The sequence below is a fragment of the Berghia stephanieae genome, chromosome 3 (assembly GCF_034508935.2).
Source record: "Berghia stephanieae isolate SIO BIC M18660-M18661 chromosome 3, UCSD_Bste_1.3, whole genome shotgun sequence".
NCBI classification, from domain to species: Eukaryota; Metazoa; Mollusca; class Gastropoda; order Nudibranchia; family Aeolidiidae; genus Berghia; species Berghia stephanieae.
In genome coordinates this window covers 39,533,226-39,550,725 of record NC_088362.1, presented here as the reverse complement: position 1 = coordinate 39,550,725, position 17,500 = coordinate 39,533,226, and the positions used below count along the sequence as shown (strand labels likewise).

At 37.5% G+C, this 17,500-nt stretch overlaps 1 protein-coding gene across 2 annotated transcripts in view; it reads right to left on the bottom strand.

Moving 5' to 3' along the window:
- LOC144967700 (uncharacterized) overlaps positions 1-17,500 on the bottom strand; it is a 249,542-nt gene that overhangs the window by 23,410 nt on the left and 208,632 nt on the right. For both annotated transcript variants that reach the window (XM_078905241.1, XM_078905242.1), the window contains exons 9-13: positions 16,994-17,120; positions 15,433-15,586; positions 9,886-9,984; positions 7,736-7,868; positions 6,794-6,994 (exon numbers count right to left, since the gene is read on the bottom strand). In XM_078905241.1, the coding sequence (XP_078761367.1) occupies positions 6,794-6,994; positions 7,736-7,868; positions 9,886-9,984; positions 15,433-15,586; positions 16,994-17,120 (714 nt within the window). The remainder of the gene's footprint in view (positions 1-6,793; positions 6,995-7,735; positions 7,869-9,885; positions 9,985-15,432; positions 15,587-16,993; positions 17,121-17,500) is intronic.

The window sequence follows — 17,500 nt, the reverse complement described above, 5'->3', positions numbered from 1 at the left end:
GTTTCAAAAATGAAATTATAACAATGCTGTTGATCACGATATCGATACTTGTCACAGGTTGTTTGTAGCATTGAGCAAAAATGAATAGAACCCTACTAAATGAACCTGTGTAATACTACAAGTTATGGGTAGTAGGCAACAGTGGGGAGTGAACCTGAGATTTGGGGAAGTTTACACTAGTGGGGAGTGAGCCTGGGACTGGGTTTTGGCGGGTTTCGAAAAAGAAAGCAATTACTTTTTGTTTACGAAATGCGCCAAATCCCAACAAAATGGGTCAAAGTTATGGAAAGTAGGCAAATAATGGGGAGTGAACTGAGACTAAGGGAAGTGTACACCAGTGGGGAATGAACCCGAGACAACGGTTTTCGGCGGGTTTCAGTGAGATTCACATAAAAGCAATTACTTTTTTACGAAACCCGGCAATATCCGACAAAGTTATGGGAAGTAGGCAACAGTGGGGAGTGAACCTGAGATTCAGGGAAGTGTACACCAGTGGGGAGTGAACCTGAGACTCTGGATTTCGGCGGGTTTCAGCGAGTTTCACATAAAAGCAATTACTTTTTTACGAAACCCGACGAAACCTGGCAATATCCGACAAAATTATTGAAGTAGGCAACAGTGGGGGGGGGGGGGGGGGGGGGGGGGGGTGATCCTGATTTTCATGGAAGTATACACCAGTGGGGAGTGAACCTGAGACTCTGGTTTTCGGCGGGTTTCAGCGAGTTTCATATAAAAGCAATTGCTTTTTTTTTACGAAACTCGACGAAAACCTGGCAATATCCGAGAAAGTTATGGGTAGTAGGCAACAGTGGGGAGTGAACCTGAGATTCGGGGAAGTGTACACTAGTGGGGAGTGAACCTGGGACTGGGTTTTCGCGGGTTTTGAAAAAAAAAAGCAATTACTTTTTGTTTACGAAATGCGCCAAACCCAACAACATGGGGCAAAGTTATGGAAAATAGGCAAATAATGAGGAGTGAACCTGAGACTAAGGGAAGTGTACACCAGTGGGGAGTGAACCTGAGACTATGGTTTTCGGCGGGTTTCAGAGTTTCACATAAAAGCAATTACTTTTTTACGAAACCCGGCAATATCCGACAAAGTTGTGGGAAATAGGCAAGAGTGGGGAGTGAACCTGAGACCATGGTTTTCGGCCAGTTTCAGCGAGTATCACATAAAAGCAATTACTTTTTTACGAAACCCGGCAATATCCGACAAAGTTATGGGACGTGAACACCAGTGGGGAGTGAACCTGAAACTCAGGGAAGTGTACACCAGTGGGGAGTGAACCTGAGACTATGGTTTTCGGCCGGTTTCAGCGAGTATCACATAAAAGCAATTACTTTTTAACGAAACCCGGCAATATCCGACAAAGTTATGGGAAGTGTACACCAGTGGGGAGTGAACCTGAGACTATGATTTTCGGGGGCTTTCAGTGAGTTTCACATAAAATCAATTACTTTTTTTACGAAACCCGGCAATATCCGACAAAGTTATGGGAAGTAGGCAACAGTGGGGAGTTAACTTGAGATTCATGGAAGTGTACACCAGTAGGGAGTGAACCTGAGACTCTGGTTTTTGGCGGGTTTCAGCGAGTTTCATATAAAAGCAATTACTTTTTTACGAAACCCGACGAAACCTGGCAATATCCGACAAAGTTATTGAAGTAGGCAACAGTGGGGGGTGATCCTGAGATTCAGGTAAGTGCACAGTTGTGGGGAGTGAACCTGGGACTCTGGATTTTGTAAAAAAGCAATACCAAGGGGGAGGGGGAATTACTTTTTTACGAAACCCGCCAAAACCTGACAAAGTTATGGGAAGCAGGCAGCAGTGGGGAGTGAATCTGGGATTTGGACACCGATGGGGATTGAACCTGGGACTGCGAGAGGCTGATACCAGTGGACAGTGAGCTCAGAATGTACTTTTATTTAGAAACCTATCGAAATTGTCAAAAGTTATGGGAAGTGGGCACCATTGGGCAATGAATCGGGACTCAGGGAATTGCACACCGGTTGGGAGTGAACCTGGGACTGTGAGAAGAGGATATCAGTGGAAATGAACCTGGGACTATGGAGGATGGATACCAGTGGGAAATGAAGCCGGACTATGGGAGTTGGGTACCAGACGAGAATGAAGCAATTACTTTTTTACGAAACCCGCCAAAACCCGCAGAAAAACCATAGACTTAGGTTTACTCCCCACTAGTGTACACTTCCCTGAGTCTCGGGTTCACTCCTCCACTGTTGCCTACTTTCTTTCCATAACGTTGTCGGATATTGTCGGGTTTCGTAAAAAAGTAATTGTTTTTTTTACGAAACCCAGTCCCAGGTTCACTCCCCAATGGTGTACACTTCCCTGAGTCCCAGGTTCACTCCCCACTGCTGCCTACTTCCCATAACTTTGTCGGGTTTCGGCGTGTTTTGGCAGGATTCGTGTATTATTATTATTATTATTATTATTATTATTATTATTATTATTATTATTACTATTATTATTATTATTATTATTATTATTATTATTATTATTATTATTATTATTATTATTATTATTATTATTATTATTATTATTATTATTGTCATGCAAATTTCAATATAATACGGCAATTAATTCACGGAAGTACATCGCTCAATTAAAATTGGCAGAAAGTCTGGCCACATATTTATAATGAATCGGGTTTGTCTTAGATGACAAAACAAACAAACAAACAAACAAACAACAAGAACAACAACAACAAATGAGACAAACAGAAAAAAGCAAGATTTACAAAAGTAATAAACAATAGAAGAGCACAATAATGAAAAACAAAAACGAGATTATAACACATAAAAGATAAATCGATAACTGATTAAATTACTCCAACTACTTAATTAACAAAAAATAATAATCATAATCATAATAATGATGATGATGATGATGGCGATTACAACAACAACAATAATAATAATAGTAAGTAAGTAGAAATAATAATAATAATAATAATAATAATAATAATAATAATAATAATAATAATAATAATAATAAAAGAACAATAGTATAATATCAACATTAAAGTATATCACAAGCAAATAAAAGTATTAAAACAAAAGTTAAAAAAATATCAATAGACAGAAGGAATTTAAAAAATATTGGGGAAAAAAATCAAAGTTACCCCTACCGGGATTTGAACTCTAGAACGTTAAGCTCAGAGTCAAACAGCTTATATCCACCAAGCCGTGGTGCCACTGAACTTTTAGTGACATTTAATCATGTCTTTTTATACATTTAAAAATGTATTTGATTGCCACTCTTATTTTGATATTTTGAATTATGTTAATTGCACAATAGCAGAAATATAAAAAAATACGATCAAAATATTTTTACAACTTTGAATCGGGCTGTCAGTTACTGCACGTGTTCAATCTGGAAGTAGGTCAGCAGTTTATTTACATTCAACCGAGATTGTCGTACTTTTCACTCTCTCTATAAAAAAGAGTTCCTTATGGATATTGAATAGTGGCAAAGCACGATTCAGTATCTGATACTGAATAACCACTTCGTTGTACAAATTGTTGGAGATAGTTCTATTAAACCGATGGGGGCCGGTCCTAGACGGTGCCTTGCCACCCCAACAGGCGGGCTTCAGGGAAGAGAGGTGCACCACAGAACAGGTCATTACCCTTACAGAGCATATTGAGGCAGGGTTCAAGAGAAAACGGCAAACTGGTGCTGTATTCATAGACCTATCGGTGGCGTACGATACGGTCTGGTGCGAAGGATTAATGCTCAAACTTGAAAAGATCATACGGTGCAAAAAGACCTTGAAGTTGTTCTCTTCAATCTTAGGGGAAAGACAATTCCACGTCGCACTGGGAGACGCTACAAGTAAAGTTAGGAAATTGAAGAATGGGGTCCCTCAGGGTTCGGTTCTAGCGTCAATATTGTTAAATTAGCGATATGCCAAACACTTCCTCCCTGAGTCTGAGATACGCGGACGACTGAGCACTCGTTACTCAATGTAAAATGTGGACCCGTCTCGAGAGCGTACTCAGCGAGGACCCCACCAGACTAAAAGCCTACTTCGACAAGTGGTACCTGAAGATGAACACTTCGAAAATCGTGGCCACTGCATACCACCGTAAACGGAACGTCCTCGCCGGGGACCAGCTACTCCCATATGAGCCGCATCCAAAATACCCGGGGGGTGACGCTGGACCGCTGGACCTGTCGGCTGAACCTCGAAGGAGTTGCGCGGAAGATAGAGAAACGCAACAGTCTTCTGAGGAAGTTGGTGGGATCAACTTAGGATACTAACCAAGCGCTCCTGAGGCACTATGCTATTCCGCCGCGGAGTATTGCGCTCCAGTGTAGAGTAGAAGCAGGAACGTTGAGAGGGTGGATATAAAGCACATAGTGTCAGGAACGCTGGCAACAACGCCTAGAGAATGGGGCCCGATAATTAAGCAGCGGTCCAGCCGCCCGATGTCCGGAGTGAGGAGATTACAAAGAGCTGGCTTAACAAGATCAAAGAGAGAGGGAATGGTGATACCCCTCTCAAGCGCATAGTGGACAATGAACCCGTTTCGAGCCGAAATAAGTCCCTCCAACACTTGCACGTAGATTCCCTGACTACGGACAGAGATGCATATACGAGATTGAAGTCGGTTTGGACGAATTCAACCCCTCGAGGGGGCGGAGACATAACTCCTTGAAACTGGGGGAGACGTTGCCAGGCTTCTCCACCAGCGAGGCACTAGGTGGCAGCGAATCGACTACGGTCGAGAACCTGCCTGACGGCAAAATCGCTACAGCAGTGGGGATTTTCCACCTGTCCAATATGTACCCCATGTGGGAACGAACCCGAAACCGCAGAGCATCTATCGGGTTTGCGACGGTGCATGAATACGGTAAAGAATTTGCTGATTGGATCGATCGTCATAACATAGTAGTGTGAGCACCATTAGAAGCTGCTGCCAGACACAGCTACCCAATCACTGCTGGCTAAATAGGAGCGTGAGAAACAATTATTTCTCGACTGCACCCGGGATCATGGTCCCTTTGTGTGTGAAGCGTGTGCTCTACCAACTGAGATATCTGGACATCCTAACAGTGGACTAGTTCACATAAGATAGATATGATGAGTATAATGACATACCACATAAAAGTGAAAGTGATACTAAACTACTAGAATTTGTGGAGTAAAAAGTAATGAACAAAAACGAATTAAACAGATTAGAAAGAGAACAAAATACTAAACACGAAACATTTGGAGACCGCACTCACCACCAAGACTTGCCAAATACCTTTCTCCGTCTGTTTAGATTGTAGTGATGTCATGTATCGCTGTTTTTGCTATTGCCTGAACAGGGGATTTGCTATGGTATTTTGTTCTTTTTCGAGGCTGTTTAATTCTTTTAGGTTCATTAATATAAATGTGCAGATTTGTATTTATATGTAACCTAGCACCACACAACAGTATTATGTATGGTTGTGTCAGATGCTTTCAAGTGATTTTTAATTAAAAAATAACCAATAGTGTGACATTTTAGTTTTCGCCCCATTTAAATCACTAAAACAAAAATGTAAACAAAGGTTCAAACGCGCACTTATGACTATATATTCCAATTTTGGTATGCAAATCACCAGCTGTTTTGTGGCGGCAGGTCACATCTCTTAAATTGATCAATCAAATAAAGATGATAATCGCATTTGTTCAAAATCAGCATGAGGTTCATTGTTACCGTCTTCAAGGATGCATTTTCCAAACAAGGCATATTTTCTTTATTACTTATTTTGTTCGAGCGCAACATTCAATAGAGTTGTGTAATGAGCTGGAGAGATAGAATGCCTTTGAAAAACTTAAACGTTTTCTATTGATTTCCATCTTATTAAGCAATGACGTTTTTCATTTTTTTGTGGTTCAGCATGGAAAATTGATTTTTATCCCGTTCTGCATTTTGTTTTGCAGTGGTTAGCGGTTCTAATATCTATCTCGTATTTAAAAGTAAATTTTATGGAGCAATTTAGAAAACCGTTTTACAAATTATGAATTCTATTATAACATTCAAGTATTTCAATGAATATCTTTTGAAAGCCAAGACTTTGAGCGTGGTTAGTAATAGGAATGATGACAATTGTTCTGAACTGGCGTTGGTGTTATGTAAAAAGGTAGTGAACAAAAATGAATATAACAGCTTCGAAAAAGAACAAAATACAAAACACGGAACCTACTGCAAAAACAAAAACAATGAAAACAGTAATACATCCGTATTCTTCTTCTTCTTCTTCTTCTTCTTCTTCTTCTTCAAATACCAAGTCTGTGCCAGACATCGGTGATCATGGTACGCCATTCATCTCTCTGATCAGATAACCTCAGAAAACTAAAATTACCCTTCTCTTTCTTTGTCACCCAGGTGTTAAAATATGCTTTTCTCGGTCTACCTTTACTCTTTTTAACTTCTATCTTTCCTGTGAGAGCAAGATGTTCAATACATTTATGTCGATTTAGGTGCCCTAAAATTGCATTTGTCTTTTTCTTATTGTACGTATTAATAATAGTTTCAGCTTGCTCTAATACTTCTTCATTAGTTTTCTTCTCTGTCCATGAGATTCTTAACATCCTTCTAAGAAACCACATTTCTGCTGCCTCCAGTTTCTTTCTAATGTCTTCTGTATTAAATTAACAAAAAATGGTGATGATGATGATGATGATGATGATGATGATGATGATGATGATGATACGTTATCTCTACAGTGTGCAACTTCTACATAGATGCTTACAACGCTCTATATAAACGTCATTGGAAAATCAATTCTTACCTTGACAGCATAGATTGTACAAAGTAGAATTAGAATCAGATCGAATCCCAACGGTACGATGATACCCAAGGTAGAGGTATCGCACACAAGACGTACTCGCTTTGGACTCGGGTAATCCAGTTTACAATTGGCAGGTTGGTAAATCAACATGGCAGTGATGACTGCACACTCGATACCGATTATGATTACTGTTATGACTACCTGAAACGGAGAATAATCAATAAATTAGATTTATTTTTGTTATCAACGCTATAAAGGGTGATGTTAGTTTTGTATGGATCTTTTAAAGATAACAATTTATTATGAGTGACCCCCCCCCACCCTCGAAAAAAAAGATAAATAAAGAAAATAAATATAATTATAGCATATTAGATCATACCAAATTGTAATAATCTACAAAATCAAATTTTTTTCATTAATATTATTAAAGCTGCAGCTACGCTATGATTGAAGTTTTAAGGATTATAAATGTCTATTAGTGAACATCCCAAAAATGGTACATGAAAGTAAGCGCGGGCATATTATCATATCATATCATATCATATCATGTCATATCATATCATATCATGTCATATCATATCATATCATATCATATCATATCATATCATATCACATCACATCACACCACATCATATCATATCATATCATATCATATCATATCATATCATATCATATCAAATAGAAATAATAAAATCAAATTCATTTTCTAATTAATGTTTCCAAGACTGGATTGTATTGATTTTTAAAGAATTACAATTAACAATAAGTCATACGAACAAAAACAAACGTAAATAAAACGTGTAGCTTTGTGGGCTTGCGCATGACACACGCCTGTAAACCTGAAAGTCATTGGTTCGATTCTGGCTCTGGGTGGCGCGATTTATATCTAGCTAAAAACAACCTAAAAAGCATACCGAAGGGGACAAGTGACATATAGATTACCTGGGCAGTGGCACTCATGAATCGTGGTTTCTTAGTACAGATTCTCTTGCTTCCCTCCAAGATTCTGGCAATACGATTGGTCTTGGTTACCAGTGCACCGTAGATCAAAGAAAAACTTAAACCTGGGAATATTCTTGTGTGCGTGTGTGTGTGTGTATGTGGAAAGGGGATGGGGGAGAGGTAGGGAAGAGAGAGAAAGAGAAAGAGAGAAAGAGGGGGGGGGGGTAGAGAATGGGCGGTTTAATTATGACAAAATAAACATGTAATCATACGGCAAGTCATATGTTTATTTCCGGATGTTGCCATTTAAAAAAAATTAAATTGAGATAGAATCAAAAGGGAACGGTGAGAAAATGTTCCTGACATTAAGAACTATACACATCTCCTTCCATATTTTAAGTGTTGTTTGTTGGCTAGGAACCCCTTGTAAAGCGCTTTGATCACTTTTGGTGGATAGTGCTCTATAGAAATGCCCAAGGGTTTTCTTCTATACAGCGTCTAACAAGCAACTCATAGGGTAGATTGTTAAAAATTCTGGACGATCTTTCTGTTTGTAAACTGAACACCCGGAGAAGACAATTCTCAATGCATGTTGTAGTTTCAAGTTTGTGTAAGACGATGGTGTGTTTTATTTCTTAGACCACGGTTATTCACAAACATTAACCGGGTAAATCCCAATCGAGGACAGCATCACTCGAATCTAGGACAGAGACCTTCCAAATAACCACGACCTAAACAAAAACAATATTACCAAATATCAGTAGAATCAGCTGTATGGGATTGGGACAATGACTGTTTCTACCCTCCCCCAATCTCGGGCAAAGCAAACAAGAGTGAGTTTATCAAATGAAAAATAAAAAGATGCTTTTTCCTATTTGATTTATTATCAGCATAGAACAAAGTTTTAAAACAAATATAGACTCTATCACATGGATTCGTTTTAGAAAGGATTAGGATGTTAAAAAAACTGCTTACAAAATTCAAGAATTTTCCCGCTGAACGTCTCTGCTTAGTAGAAAACAACGCTCGAGTGATCGAACCAAACGCTTATATTGATTTACCTTTATACATTCAGCTATAGATGATAACACGTTTGCTGCATTTATTTTCTTTGGAATTAATTCAACTACCACTTTTCAATGCTAACCCACTGTTTAAAAATGAACACTTTTCTTCAGGGAATGAAGAGATGTCCGGAATTGTGGCGCGTCCGAGATCAGTGCAACCTTACCTAAAGTATTAACGTTGAATATTTCTTATGGCTTGTTTGAGAAATAACTAAGTAATTAGTTGAGAAACACATTGGACGTGGTGAAATCGTCAAACTGTAGGGTGTAAATCAAATATTAATTTTATATTTAATAGATATATACTTTAACATGAACACAATGGCATCGGGGGTGATAGGTACAAAGCTGAATTTAATGATATTACATTAGAAAGAGATTAAATCATTTCTGCGTACTCTGGAAAAAAACACATAGACGTCTATCTGGGTTTGAGAGTTTTTGCCAAGATGAGAGTCATTTAAATCAATCGATATTTGAAGGACGAGTTTTCTAGCCAAAGTTTTAAATATGTGTTTTTCCAGAGTACGGCAGATATGTCTTTTAAAGTTCAATAGATTCATTGTTGAACTATTAACTTTTGAGTGCATGAAAAAGCAATGAACCAGTGACTCAATTAATTATACAGCTGTTTAAGAATTTTGACTGGTCGTGGAATCATCGATATTGGGAGAAAATTATGTCTCTGGTCGACACAAAAATTGCATTTTGTCAATGCTAAGTAATGTCATATGCATTAACGGTTTTGTGTTCAAGTGCTATGACACTCAGGTCATCTCTGACCTGTAGGTCTCTGCTTCGAGTCCCGATGTGGGTGTCGCAAGGTTGAGTCCTTGGATAAGATTCTTTACTCACATTTTCCCATCGTACCCATCAATTCTTGGCAAGATATTGCTTCGTCTTTGTCGAAAACAAAATGTAATAGCATTTTACAGGTGTCGTGTCTCGTCGTGCCTGTTAAATATTGCTGTTGGCTCGGTACCTCTTGTAAACCGCCTTGAGCACATTTAGTGGATATTGCGCCATATAAAGGCACCAGAATTCTTTTAAGAAGTAAATAAAAACAATAAAATTTGCCTCTACCTCGTAAGATAACAAATTCCTTGCTCAGGTTTCGCCACGATGAAGAAGTTGGAACTGAAAGCGAGTGCGATACCAGCCAGGATGATGTAACTCAATTCCCTGGTGTGGAGAACAACATTTAAAACGTTACAAATTTTGATGGTTGTGCATAGACTAAACACCTTTTCCATTAAACTCATAAAACTTTATATAGTGTGAATGCATAAAAAACAAAACAAAAACAAAATACTACCCCCCCCCCCCCAAAAAAAATAATTTTTTTTTAAAATTTAAAATTAGACAACCCACCCCCCAAAAGAACCCCAACAAACATACAAACAAAAAAAAAACGGTATTTTATCAGAGCAGGGGTATAATTAAATTAGTGATATTTGACTCTTATAAGTTTAAGTTACCAGCAATATTTCCATGTGATTATTCTAATCGCCCTGACGTTATTCTCCGTGGATCAACTTTAAATACTGATGGTCACCAGAAATAATTACTACAATTAAATAAAAAATAACAATTTCACCATGTTCCTCATTCGGTCACTAACCACTCTTAGAAATGCTCGAGTTTGTTTCAAGACGAAACATAACACCCTCCCTCAACGATTGAAACCACAATGGGTTTTTAAAAAATCAATTTTTCTCTATTTGCTCCTTTTCTTTCCGTACTTTATCTAATTAATTAATTAATTTATTTATTTATTTACTTACTTGTTTTTTATTTACTTATTTATCTATTTTGAATTTTAAAAATGTTCTAAATCTAAAGTTTAGATAAGAACGAGCTTACACGTAGAAGGGGAAATGATTTAAAGGAAGTTGGATGGAACAAAGCGAGGAAAACAAATTTAGAGAAAGAATAGTGACAGAGCCTTGGATTGGAATCGAATTGGTGTCCCTTGAGACGGAACTAGTCTCTTCACAAGAATAAAAAAACCCCTAAATAATTCAACGAAAGACAAACGAGGTAGAGTGGACACAAAGACCATCCGTTACAAATTTTGGTGACCGATTTTGTTTTGTTGTTGTATTAAGAGTACAGGAGTAAGCAGAAGCAGCAGCAGCAGGAGGAGTGGTAGTAGTAGTAGTAGTAGTAGTAGTAGTAGTAGTAGTAGTAGTAGTAGTAGTAGTAGTAGTAGGAATAGTAGTAGTAGTAGTAGTAGTAGTAGTAGTAGTAGTAGTAGTAGTAGTGGTAGTAGTAGTAGTAGTAGTAGTAGTAGTAGTAGTAGTAGTAGTAGTAGTAGTAGTAGTAGTAGTAGTAGTAGTAACAGCACTAATAATAATAATAATAATGATAAAAATAATGATAGTGGTAGTAGTAGTAGTAGTAGTAGTAGTAGTAGTAGTAGTAGTAGTAGTAGTAGTAGTAGTAGTAGCAACAGCAGCAGAAACAGTCGTAGTAGTAGTAGTAGTAGTAGTAGTAGTAGTAGTAGTAGTAGTAGTAGTAGTATTATAGTAGTTGAATTGTAGCAGTAGTAGTAGTAGTAGTGGTAGTAGTAGTAGTAGTATTATAGTAGTTGAATTGTAGCAGTAGTAGTAGTAGTAGTGGTAGTAGTAGTAGTAGTAGTAGTAGTAGTAGTAGTAGTAGTAGTAGTAGTAGTAGTAGAAGTAGCAGCAGCAGCAGCAGCAGTAGTAGTAGTAGTAGTAGTAGTAGTAGTAGTAGTAGTTGTAGTAGTAGTAGTAGTAATAGTTTTAGTATTGTAGTTAGTAGTAAAAGGGATAGTGACAATAGTGCTTATTTATCAGTAGAGCCACGCTCTCACCTGCCAGGCGGAGTTGTCGTACCAATAAGGTCGCAGGTTCAAACCCCACCACCGCCGCGAAAATTTTTTATTCTCTATTGTCTTCTGGCACTTTTCTATTCACTTCATATCTTGTTGTTACCAACATAAGTGCCTGCTCCACTCACTTTTCTGAATTAAAAAAATTCACCCCATACACCGGAGCATACTCAATGTCTCAATCGTTTCTATGTTATATGTTTGTGTTGAGAATATTGGCTATTAAGCTTAACTGCTGGTCAAAATTATTCGCGATGGTGGTGTACGAACGAATCGGCGGTCTCAAGAAGTGGGTGAGAGAGGGATCTAGTAATGACTTTGAGTTTGAAACGAATATTTTTGTGTTCGTGGATAGCTCACACGGTAGAGCCACGCTCTCACCTGCCAGGCGGAGTTGTCGTACCAATAAGGTCGCAGGTTCAAACCCACCACCGCCGCGAAAAAATTTTTTATTCTCTATTGTCTTCTGGCACTTTTCTATTCACTTCATATCTTGTTGTTACCAACATAAGTGCCTGCTCCACTCACTTTTCTGAATTAAAAAATTCACCCCATACACCGGAGCATACTCAATGTCTCAATCGTTTCTATGTTATATGTTTGTGTTGAGAATATTGGCTATTAAGCTTAACTGCTGGTCAAAATTATTCGCGATGGTGGTGTACGAACGAATCGGCGGTCTCAAGAAGTGGGTGAGAGGGGATCTAGTAATGACTTTGAGTTTGAAACGAATATTTTTGTGTTCGTGGATAGCTCACACGGTAGAGCCACGCTCTCACCTGCCAGGCGGAGTTGTCGTACCAATAAGGTCGCAGGTTCAAACCCCACCACCGCCGCGAAAAAATTTTTTATTCTCTATTGTCTTCTGGCACTTTTCTATTCACTTCATATCTTGTTGTTACCAACATAAGTGCCTGCTCCACTCACTTTTCTGAATTAAAAAATTCACCCCATACACCGGAGCATACTCAATGTCTCAATCGTTTCTATGTTATATGTTTGTGTTGAGAATATTGGCTATTAAGCTTAACTGCTGGTCAAAATTATTCGCGATGGTGGTGTACGAACGAATCGGCGGTCTCAAGAAGTGGGTGAGAGAGGGATCTAGTAATGACTTTGAGTTTGAAACGAATATTTTTGTGTTCGTGGATAGCTCACACGGTAGAGCCACGCTCTCACCTGCCAGGCGGAGTTGTCGTACCAATAAGGTCGCAGGTTCAAACCCCACCACCGCCGCGAAAAAATTTTTTATTCTCTATTGTCTTCTGGCACTTTTCTATTCACTTCATATCTTGTTGTTACCAACATAAGTGCCTGCTCCACTCACTTTTCTGAATTAAAAAATTCACCCCATACACCGGAGCATACTCAATGTCTCAATCGTTTCTATGTTATATGTTTGTGTTGAGAATATTGGCTATTAAGCTTAACTGCTGGTCAAAATTATTCGCGATGGTGGTGTACGAACGAATCGGCGGTCTCAAGAAGTGGGTGAGAGAGGGATCTAGTAATGACTTTGAGTTTGAAACGAATATTTTTGTGTTCGTGGATAGCTCACACGGTAGAGCCACGCTCTCACCTGCCAGGCGGAGTTGTCGTACCAATAAGGTCGCAGGTTCAAACCCCACCACCGCCGCGAAAATTTTTTATTCTCTATTGTCTTCTGGCACTTTTCTATTCACTTCATATCTTGTTGTTACCAACATAAGTGCCTGCTCCACTCACTTTTCTGAATTAAAAAATTCACCCCATACACCGGAGCATACTCAATGTCTCAATCGTTTCTATGTTATATGTTTGTGTTGAGAATATTGGCTATTAAGCTTAACTGCTGGTCAAAATTATTCGCGATGGTGGTGTACGAACGAATCGGCGGTCTCAAGAAGTGGGTGAGAGAGGGATCTAGTAATGACTTTGAGTTTGAAACGAATATTTTTGTGTTCGTGGATAGCTCACACGGTAGAGCCACGCTCTCACCTGCCAGGCGGAGTTGTCGTACCAATAAGGTCGCAGGTTCAAACCCCACCACCGCCGCGAAAATTTTTTATTCTCTATTGTCTTCTGGCACTTTTCTATTCACTTCATATCTTGTTGTTACCAACATAAGTGCCTGCTCCACTCACTTTTCTGAATTAAAAAATTCACCCCATACACCGGAGCATACTCAATGTCTCAATCGTTTCTATGTTATATGTTTGTGTTGAGAATATTGGCTATTAAGCTTAACTGCTGGTCAAAATTATTCGCGATGGTGGTGTACGAACGAATCGGCGGTCTCAAGAAGTGGGTGAGAGAGGGATCTAGTAATGACTTTGAGTTTGAAACGAATATTTTGTGTTCGTGGATAGCTCACACGGTAGAGCCACGCTCTCACCTGCCAGGCGGAGTTGTCGTACCAATAAGGTCGCAGGTTCAAACCCCACCACCGCCGCGAAAATTTTTTATTCTCTATTGTCTTCTGGCACTTTTCTATTCACTTCATATCTTGTTATTTATCAGTAGTAGAAATGGTGGTGTTGGTGTGACTGGTGGTAGAAATATGTAGTCACTTCTCAATAACCTTTGTGTGCATTGTACATTGTACCCCCCCCCCCCCCAAAAAAAAAACAAAAAAACAAAACAAAAAAACCCCAAAAAACCAAAAAAAACAAAAAAACAAAAAAACAAACAAACAAAAAAAACAAAAACAAAACAAAAAAAAAAAAAAAACAAACAACAAAAAAACACACAAAAAACAAAAACAAAAACAAAAACATAAACAAAAACAAGACAAACAAACAAAAAACCAAAAAAAAAACACCAAAAAAACCCAAGAAAAAATACAAACAATAAAAACGAATACCCCCCCCCCCCCAACAGCGATATAAAAAAGATATAGAAAAATATAAAAACAGAAAGCAACAGAAAAAAAATCAAACAAAATAAACACAAACTAACCGTTAGACAGGCACAGTATCTAGATTTATGTGGCACATTAATTGACGGATACGTGTGTGTAAAAGCAACTTTTACCCTTTTAAAAAATCTCACTTTAAATATCATTTTAGTCAAACTTAAGGGAAATATAGACATAATAATATTCGATTCCATATTGTAAGTCTTTTATACAAAATATTCAAGAGTTATTCTTTTTGCCACATCATAAAGAGGATGGTTCCTAATTTAACCTATGAGGAGCCATCGCCATAAATAAAATTAAAGACAACACGTCACCTTAATTCATTTTTGCCACACGGTGTTCGAATTTTTAACTCGCAACTGTGATTTAAATTAAATACTATCTTTTAAATATACACACACAAGTTCGGACTAAAGGCCAGAGGCATGGCCTATCTCAATTTATCACATTAATTATATAAATTGTTGCTATTGGTCCTTGGTTGTATATTTTTACATTTTTGTGCATTTGCACAATATATATATATATATATATATATATATATATATATATATATATATATATATATATGTATACATAGATTTTCAACTTTGTGTTTATACATTATTATGCATGCCACGTCTGTAAACGAATATCAATATTTTGGATGAATAACGTATATTCTTCTTCTTCTTCTTCTTCTTATTATTATTATTATTATTATTACTATTATTATTATTATTATTATCTTTTTCATAACTCCTCACTCTGGAACATTTATGAACTATGACCCAAGATCTCCTACAATTGAAAGACTTCGAAACAGAGTTGATGAAAGCAAAGCCAAGGGCATTAATTAAGTCAAATTTTATAATTTCCTCTCACAACTGTAACCTACCTTGTGGAAGCTTTGACCACTGGTGTTTCGTGAAATTTGACAAATATGACAGCCACCCACAAGGTACATAGAATTCCAATACATCCTATGGTGACACACACAATGGCCTCGGTGTTATGCCAGCTTATGAAATCCACTACAATCTCCTCACAGTCTGGTTGGATAGAATCAGTTAGAATAGGAATTTACCACGAGACTGTCTGAACTATAATCATACGTCATTCACTAGAAAAGGATTTAAAAAATAACATTTCGGAAGATGAGGGTTCGAATTTATAAAAATCTTTGGATGTAAACACAAGCTTTACTATGGAAATTTGTATTATATATTTTTATATGTATCTATATTATATTGAGTTAATTTTAAAAAAATGTATATGTCAATAAAAGAGATTCAATGAGGGGTATAAATATATATATATACAACCAGATACAACCTGCACACATCTTCCTTCAGAAACATACACAAACGACATTCTACTACACTAAGCGAACACATTTGGAACCTCAAAGAAAAAAACATACAACACAGCATCACATGGAAAATCATCTCCAGAGCACAGTCGTACTCCCCCTCTTCTAAGATTTGCAACCTCTGCTTGGAAGAAAAATTCTTCATCATCACTAAACCGAACATAGCAACACTCAACAGAAGAAACGAACTAACTTCCTCATGCAGACATAGAAACAAACACCTTTTATGTAATTACGAACCTCCATAAACGCGAATCTATAAAAATACGAAAACACAACAATCTACTTTCACTTCCACTTCCTGATGAGAGCAACGCTCGATAACAACGTTGTAGAAGTCAAACTATCTTAATTATCTTTCAAATGTTTATATATATATATATATATATATATATATATATATATATATATATATATATATATATATATATATATATATATAATATATATATATATATATATATATATATATATATTTATATATATATATATATATATATATATATATATATGGGGGCGATGTGGCCGAGTGGTTAAGGCATTATCTGTGACCCGGAAGGTCCCGGGTTCGAGCCCCGCTTCAGGCACTTTCGTTTTTTTCCTTGAGCAAGATTTTTAACCCCCAATTTGCTCACTTGGACAACATGGGTGATTCCTGTTGACATCAGACACCTTGTTTGATGAATTATCTATATTCCTTCGTGGAATGCCTAGGCGACGATGTCTTATGATGTCGTGGCGGAAAAGGGCATCATTTTAAAATAATTTTTAATATATATATATATATATATATATATATATATATATATATTGATTGTGTTGCTAGTTTTCATCAAATTAGGTCGTAGGTACAACAAAATAGACTAGGGTCTTACCAAAAGCTTTAAAGGTATCAAACAAATGTCACGGGCTGCACTGCGTTTTAAAAAACCGGAAAGAGCTCCAACTCCGTGGACTTGAAAGGGCTAATACATTTGACTAAGGAAACTTATTAAAACACTTTAAAACCTTTGTTGTACATGCCTTGATTACAATTTAAAAGGAGATTACGTTGTTCCATTTCAGTGTTAAATTTCCATTGACTTACCAGTCTTGTTGGCATTCGGCCAATATCCCAGGTCACACGAGTGGCAGGCTGTGTTATTCTCTATCAGGATTTCATTTTCAAGACATGTCTTACAGATCCAACAACACGGCAAACCTTTCACATTTTTCTGAAAAGATGATTGAAGATTTGTTATACAGTCGTCATTAATTTGTTGTGCAGTAATAATGCATTATTTTTCATCTTGGCCAGAAAACTTATTTTTCATAAATTGACAGATTAAGATGACACAGCCTCATACTTATTGAAAAAGTGTTAAACCGGACACATTTCTCTAGAGGAGAGGATGGAGGTGGATTAAGGCAAGATTGGCTGCACTCTATTCAACACCTAAGGGAAGGAGAAAGTTTAGGCGACCGAGAAAAAGACGAACAATAGTAGCCGATCTGAAACTCATTTACCTTAGGTGGAGGAGAATCTAAATGGCTCAAAACAGGAAGGAGTAGAGGACCTTTGTTGCTGCCCATTATGTCAACTGGCGTAAAGGAC